Source organism: Lipotes vexillifer, unplaced genomic scaffold, assembly GCF_000442215.2.
Source record: "Lipotes vexillifer unplaced genomic scaffold, Lipotes_vexillifer_v1.1 scaffold977, whole genome shotgun sequence".
In the NCBI taxonomy this organism is placed as follows: Eukaryota; Metazoa; Chordata; class Mammalia; order Artiodactyla; family Lipotidae; genus Lipotes; species Lipotes vexillifer.
Genome location: NW_006783088.1, coordinates 4,664,462 through 4,672,210, shown reverse-complemented (window position 1 = coordinate 4,672,210; position 7,749 = coordinate 4,664,462). Strand labels below are relative to the sequence as shown.

The following is a 7,749-nucleotide window of genomic DNA, read 5'->3' as shown; positions in this document are numbered from 1 at the left end:
GTCCCCACTGCCCAGGAGGATCTGGGGCCTTCAAGGTAAAAAGAGCCGGGCATCGGGCACCACCCCCTCCGGGCCCCCGAGAAGAAAGGCTGGTCGGGGAGGAACACCTGGGGGAGGGGGGTTTGAGGGCAGATGTAAGACCCTCATCCCCAAGGGCTCTCCAGAAAGGGGCCAAGGAGCCCTGATCTGCCCCCACTGACCAGCTTCTGGGGCTGGAAAGGGGAAGCAGGCGTCTCTGCTCTGTAGCATTAACGCAGGCTGGTAGCTATTTGCAAGGCTCCCAGCGGCCGTTCTGAGGGGGCACGAGAAGGCAAAGGCCAGAAGCCACAGCCCCTAATAGGTGCAGATGGCAATTTGGGGCTGCTGGGGGAGGCAGGAGGGTAGGAAGCCTCTGTGCTGAGACTTCCTGACCCCGCTAACAGGCCAGGTGCCAGGGGAGACCTTGCACTTGGTCACATACCCCGCCCAGCACCGAAGCCCACCTTCCCTGCTTAGTGGCTGGGCACTGGGGCCCCTCCCCAGCCTCCCTTGTCCCCTCTCTCCTCTCCATGCCTAAGGGGCCCAGACAGGATCCCCCAAACCGGCCGAGGCCCAGCACCCCCATCTCCCTAGAAGCCCCCTCTTCCCCTCCCCGGTGGGTCCTATGTCGAAAGTCTATTTTGAAAACTCTAAGCGTTCCTTGCGGTAGGTAGCAGAGCTAATTTATCAAGTTTATTTCCTGTGAGCCTCCCTTTTTTATATTCTATATCAAGAGGAGTTTTTGTAATATAAAGCAGGACGCCCACACTGATGGTTTTGCACTGGTTTTTGTGACTGTTTCTTACAAAAAGAGAAAGGAATGAAGAATAAATAGTGACCGTGAGGAAAGGTGATCTTGGTTTGGGGGCGGGGTGGGGAAGCTGGGCCGAGGCAGGAGGCTGGCAAGTGAACCGGGGAAGGGGCATTCTGGGTTCTCCCAAACCTTTAGGAGGGACAGAGCCAGAACAGCATCATCCCGGCAGGCCCGCATTACCACCCCCGGGGACAAGGTCCTGCCACCCTCCCTCAGCTTGGCTGGCTCAGCCCCCGCGGACGCTGGGCACAAAGCCCGGGATCCAGCGCCCGGACTTCCCTCTGCCCTGCTAGCCTCCTGGGGGAAATCTATCCGCCAAGCCCAGCGGTCATTAGGACAGACCATCCACCGCTTGGCGGCGTGCTAGCCAGGCCTCAAAAAGCACGGGTCAGCTCAGAAGACATGCCTTGGCTTGGAGGCACTGCCCACCAGCCAGCACCACTTCCCAGAGGCTGCCGTGGCTCTGGGGCTCGGCGGTTGGGGGCAGGATTCTGCCAAGAGGCACGAACTTCAGCCTCGAGAGACGGAGGCCAGGAGAGGACGGCCCCTCCTTAGTGTCTAGCCTCCCTTCCGCTCTGCCGCGGTTACCAGCAGCACAGCCTTGGGCGCCCAACCCGCTGGGCTTCTCTCCTCGGCTGTGTTAACAGCACCGGTGCCGTGCTCCGCTGGGCACAGGCCGTGTCCCTGGACGTGTGGCTGCAGGGACAGCTGGGCACGGGGAGGGCAGCGAGGCCCAGCGTGGGCAGGCCCCGGGCCCAGGTCGCAGCAGCCAGAGCTGGGCTGCACCTAAGGACCAACCACCTCGCCCCCTAAACACTCTCTTCCAAGACGGGAAGCAAGTCTGGGGCCGGGGCTGTTTCTCTCCACATCTGTCCCCAGGACACGGGGGCTGCCATTCCTGGGGTGCCGGAGGGAAGGGGGGCGTCGGGTAAAGGACTCACGGGGGGCACACAGGCTGCTGGGCCTGCAGGGGTCTTCATCTCTGAGGGAGCCAGCTGTCGGCCTCCTCCAGGGCATCTGATGGGGGCTGGGCATGAGAGGAGGCGGCTTTGCTGAAATATTTCTATTTTTTGCCCCTGCTGAGCTTGAAGGGCACCCAGTCCTACCCAGCCGGGCCCCAGAGGCACCCCAGGCCAGAGGGCAGCACCCTGGGGAGGGGGGATAAGGGGGCTGAGCCAGGTGCCCCTGGGACCCTGGAGGACATGCCAAGTGATGAAGACATGCTTCTCTCTCTCCCTCAACCACAAACCCCATCACTTACAGGTGGCCGCCATCTGGGGTTACCCGGGTGTCCATCTGTCAGGGCCGGCCTGTGGCTGAGGCCCTTGGCAGCCTCTGGACCCAGGCCAGTTGGGAGAGGGGGCACCTAGGGGCCTTCAGGAGCTGCGTGGAGGCAGAGCAGCCAAGAGCGAGGCCCGAGGAGAGGCCGAGGCGGCCGGGGCTGAGGACAGGGCCCTGCTACCTGCAGCCCACCTCACAGAAGGCGGAAGGGGAGGTGCCAGGAGTCAAAGGTGGACCGCTGCCTGCCAGCCCACAGCTGAGCTGTGTGTTTAGGGGGCAGAGGGTCCCCTACATGTGGAGAGCGCCCGCATGGAAGGGAAGGGGCCCGGGGTCAAATTCTAAGGATTTCCAGGGATGGGCAGAAGCCAAGTTCAGCTGCTTGGGCACTAGACTGGCTGGGGGCCTGGGGGAGAGCAAGGAGGCGGTCCACAGCCTCTCAAGAGAGAAGGGCCTTGTGACAGAGGAGCAGGAGCCTGGCCTTGGCCGGATGCCTGTGACTCAGGCTCTTCCTTACGTATCTGTCCAGGGGATCCAGAGGCCGAGACACCCATGAACAGGAGGTGTCACCGTGTGGGGGGAAGGATGGGGTGCAGAGGCTCCATCCCTCCCCAAACCTGAGGGCCCAGGAGATCACAGCGTGCGGGGAGTGCCCAGGAGGAGGGGAACGCGGCCACTCCTGCCTGCCTGGGGCGGGGTCCTTCCTGCCTTCCAGAGCCAAAGGGAAACCGAGGTCCCCAGGCCTCCCTGCCCCAGAGGGGCCCCTGGCCCGGCGGGCGGCTACACTTTCTTGGGTTTTCGGCCGACTTGGTAATAGTAGTAAACGCTGATGGCAACAAAAAGGAGGCGGCTGGCCAGGAGCAGCAGGATCCCTAGGGACACGAGGCCCGTCTCGGCGAGCGTGGCAGTGACCACTGTGGGAGAGAGGCCGGGGTGCACACAGGTCAGAGGTGGGGATAGCCCTTACCCCCAGCACGGGATGCCATGGGCCCCAGGGTGGCTGCCTGACTGACCCCCGCCCTGAGCTGGGGCATCCTATCAGCTGCCCAACCGCGGCAGGTATGGGGGGCGATCATGTGGGCAGAACTGGGTGTGTGCCATCACACCTGTGCTGGGTCCACAGGTGAGCAGTGGATTGTGGGTGCACAGGCGTGTATGCAGGAGGATACAGGCACCTATCAGCTGCGAGAGCACAGGTGTGCAGGTGTACAGGTCAACCCAGCCACAAGAGTCCCTCCCCCTTGCACAGGTTTTCATCACTTCCCAGAAGACAAATGGCAAGAGTTGGGAGGCCAGGGGCCAAGCTGCCCGCACCCTGTACCCCATCAGCTTCCCTATCACTGCCCACCTCAGGACTCACCCAAGAACTGGACCGAGAAATAGCAGGCTTCGGTGAGCAGGGTCCATCGGATGATGACCTTCTCAGCCGTGTAGAGAGCGTTCCACATGATCAGGGAGATGCCTGGGGTGGGGGACAAAGAGGGGAGTGGGGGGCGGAGTAGCCCGATCCACCCGCCCCCTTGGGGGACCGGCAGGGGGCCCGGTCCTCCACCCTTTGACAAAGTAGCCAGGATCCCGGACATGCCCTGCCCCCACTCCCACTGCTCAAATTAAAACTCCTCCGTCATCCAACCTGACCCATAACCCGTAACACTAGCTCTCCCATTGCGTGGCTGAAGGGCCTGAAGCTGCCCCAGTCCCCACCCCCCAACCCCACCCCAGAGCTACTGGCGCTGGCCCTTGAAGGTCAAGTATTAGTGCAACTGGCACAAGGCTGGAGAAACTGCGTTGCAAAGTCGTGGAGGCCTTCTGAAACAGGGGCCTCAGGAGGTGCGGCTGGGGTCCGAGGCCCACCGTGGGATGTGGGGGAAAGAGGTTTGGAAGGCAGGCTGGAAGCACCCCACAGATGACCCTGAATATCAGAGACCGGAAGGAGCTGGGACTTCAGTCTGCGGGTAATAGGGAGCCACAGAATGTTTAGGAGAAGAGAAGGGACACCCCCAGTGCTGGGTTTTAAATGCTGTCATTTAGCTTCCTAACAGGCACTGCTGCGTGTGACTCAGGTTGGAGAGGAAACAGAAGTGGATCAAATGGGCGGTCCAAGGGCGAGGGTTTTACAGACACTGTGTTGAGTTTGCCTCCTCCTCTGAGCTGTAAGGCCCTGGAGGGCGGAGCCTGGGCTTCTTTCATTTCTCTACCCCAATGCCTAGGTGGTGCACTACACACAGCAGGCACTCAATAAGTGCTTCCTCCCAGATGATGCTAAAGACAGTCCCAATCCCCTGGGGACATTACCAGTGGCCACAAGATGGCAGCACACACCCAGCAGAGACAGACTTGTTGGCTGAAGCGTGGGTTCTGAGAAGGGGAGCCCCTGCACAAAGAAGGCTCCCCATGTTCCCTCAGCCCCTATTGGTCCCTTGGCTGCCTATCACCTCCCCAGAGTCTGCCCCAGCAATACTCACTGAGGAGGGCGCCGCCATAGAGGCGGATGGGGGTCTTGCTGGTCACCTGCGCTCCATCAAAAACTGCATCATAAAGCTGGTCAGGAAAGGTGAGGGCCTGCGGACAGCGGGCGGGAGGCTCAGGGTGAGGGGCTCACTGTGGAAACTTCCCCTGGGCATCTCCTTCCTTTCCCCAGTAGCAGTCCAGGATCAGGACACTGACTGCCCCCGACCCCTCCCTACCAGGACAGAAGATCTGAGGTTCCAGTGACGAGGAGTTGGGACCAAGGACCATGGGAGCTAGGATGCTCCAGGGCAGGGGAGGGGGCCAGGTCCCAGGGGTGGGGCAGGGACTCACCACGATGGCAATGCCGGAGAAGAGCACAGCAGAAACGAACTGCCAGACCCTGAGGAGGCGTGGAGAGGAATGTCAGACTCAGACCCCTTGCTGCCACCCCAGGCCCCGCAGGACCCTTCCCTCTCCAGCCCAGATGCCCAGGGACGGCTGGTCTGGGGGGGGGAATTTGACGAGATGGAACCAAAGACAAGACTACACAGGGGCAAGGCTGATGAGCGCCCGCCCAGCCCTGCCCCCCACCAAACTCGTAATGCTCACCTGAGGCCCAAAGGCTCCCGAACAGCAAACTTCATCTCATTGCCCAAGACCTGGCTGATCTGTGGACACAGAGGGGTCAGAGGCAACCAGGCTGAAGACAGCTCTGCCTGCCCAGTCTACTCACCCCCTCCCAGAGGCCCCTGGATGCCCAGGTGGCTCTGCTTAGCCAAAGGGTCACCCAGGCTGGGAGGGTCACACTGAGGCACACCCTCTCTTCCTCCTCCTGACACCGGGGCTTATGGGAAGCTGAAAATACAGTGGCTGAGGATGAAAGCTCAGAGGTCTGCCAGATGTGGGCTTGAAGGCTGGCTCTGCCACTTATTGGTGTGGCCCTGGGGAAGTCCTTAACCTCTCTGAGTCTCAGTTTCCTCATCTGTAAAATGGGTTGATAACTGACCCTACATCTCCCAGGGTAAATAATGCTTATAAAGTAGCTGGTGCCATAACAAGCAAATAATAAGCACTCAATTGATTCTAACGATCCATTTTCATTATTGCTACTATTCCTCTGACATATCCATTAGACTTCTAGAAAATATGAGCTAAATCTGGGGGCTCCCTGCCGCCGTAATGGGTCTCAGCTATTCTTCTCCCCAAACAGTGGGCCAGATCTGCCTCCCCAAATTGGTGCTCAGAGGCAGACCCCATGTGACTGGTTCAAGGCCCCTCCTCCGAGCTCCACCCACCTTGGAGCGGTGGACCTCCCCATCGTCATCCTCCCCGCCCACGCCAAGGATCTTGCGGGTCTTCAGGCGGCTCACGAGGTCCGTCTGGCTGTGCTTCTTCATGAGAGGTGGGGGCTGCTTGGCTGCCATCTTGTCCTGGAGCCCGGCCTCTGCAGGAGGGCTGCAGGGAGACACCAGTCTCAGCCACGGGTCCTGCCCGGCTTCCAGATCTCAGAGGGCAGCCAGACCCCAGCCCAGGCCCTGGCGAGGCCTCCCCATCAACCTGGGGCAGCAGGTAGACACTGGAGGAGGAATCTGAGGGCCCAGGTGCAGTACTGGGCTCCCTAACCACCCGACTGTGTGATTAAAAGGGTCAAGTCACTGCCCTCTCCTGGCCTCAGCTTCCTCATCTGTAAAATGCGTTAGGGCAGATGGTCCTAAGGCCTTCCAGCTCCGCCAGCCCGTCTGGCCTAAGTGGATGTGGCACACCCCAGACGACCAGGCCGGAGGGAGCCCTACAGACAACCCTGGAAGAGGTATAGGCCCAGGACAAAGCATTCAGGCCTGGATAGACTGTACCCAAAGGCTCCTGGGGGCAGGGGGTAAAGTGGGGACTGGGTCAGCCTTGCCAGAAGAGGGAAGGGTCTACCCAAGCCTGGGTAGGGCTCCTGAGCTCTGGAGTCCAGGCCGCCATTGAACTTTTGCCCAGACAATTCCTCTGCCCAGCAAGCCCTCCCACCCACCCTCCCAAACAACCTCCCTCTAACCTGCCAGCACTGAAAACAAGGGAAGGGGGTGACCCCAGGACCCAGCTGAGCCAGAGGAGGAATGGCCAGGAGAGTTGGCAGGGCTCTGTGGCAGCAGTTCGGGCCTTGCCCCTCCCTGCTCTCCCCTCACCCCCCCTAGGTCTGCTCATGATCCTTGATGGCCCCCAACCTCCGGCCTCCCCCCAGCTCCACCTCAGACCAGCTCTTGAGCACCTACTGTGTGCCGGGCAGTGGAGATGCTGATGTGAGTTGAGTGGCCGTCCTCACCTTCAGTCAGCACAAAATCTATGTGGAGGAGACAACAGTGTAAACCACAGTGAGGTAAAGGCGTCCAGAAGCTGGCCCTGAGGGGGCTCCTGTGATCACAGCCGCCCTGCAAGATGGGTACTATTTACACCCATTCTACAGATGAGAAAACCAAGTTCAATGAGGCTCGACAGAAGACCGGGTTGAAAAATGGTAGTACCCCCACCCTATCACGTGCCGCACCCGTGCTGAGTGCCTCCCATATCCCTGCACCTCTTTCCCACCCACAGCTACTCTCCAGCAAGGCAGGAAAACCACCCCCGATAACAGACAAGGCTCAGAAGTTGCCTGTCCCTCAACCAGGGACCTGAGGTGGGCTTGCTGGATCCCCCCAACCAGGCATCAGACTCAGGTCATTGTGTGGCCCCGGGCAAGTCTCACCCTGTCAGCCCCAGCCAGAGGCAGGGCACAGAAATGTCCCCAGGTCACCTCCAGTTTTCCAGTCTCTAAGACACTAAGACCCAGTGTCTTAGAACAAAATAAAGCACCCAGCAAATAAACATCAGAACAAAGAATCAAACGGTGGGGTGTTTGGATAACATGGCTTTACACTGGATGAAGTGGGCAGCGAGCATACCAGCTCGAGTTTGGAAATAATGGCCAAGGTCATTACTGGAGGTCTTTAGTGAGTAATGTCCAGGCCCCACTGCCCTTCTAAGCCCCCTGGCCTAGTTCCTCACCTGTAAAACAGGGGCAGCTATGCTTTCCTCTCCCACGTATATACATCCCGGGGAATGGGAGGCGGCGGCTGGTGGTGACCAGGAAGGCAGCTCAATGAATGGCTGATGCTGGTCAGCGGAGGCAGCCGCCCGGGGCAGCGAGGGTTTATCCAGGCTCCTGG

General features: G+C 60.3%; 1 protein-coding gene across 1 annotated transcript in view; it reads right to left on the bottom strand.

Annotated features, from left to right (window-relative positions):
* Positions 1 to 2,890: 2,890 nt before the first annotated feature.
* The window catches only part of TP53I11 (tumor protein p53 inducible protein 11), a 173,043-nt gene continuing 168,184 nt past the window's right edge, over positions 2,891 to 7,749 (bottom strand). Inside the window, 6 exon segments of the mRNA XM_007455830.1 lie at positions 2,891 to 3,024; positions 3,471 to 3,572; positions 4,576 to 4,672; positions 4,913 to 4,961; positions 5,171 to 5,229; positions 5,857 to 6,016. Coding sequence (XP_007455892.1) covers positions 2,891 to 3,024; positions 3,471 to 3,572; positions 4,576 to 4,672; positions 4,913 to 4,961; positions 5,171 to 5,229; positions 5,857 to 6,016 — 601 coding nt within the window.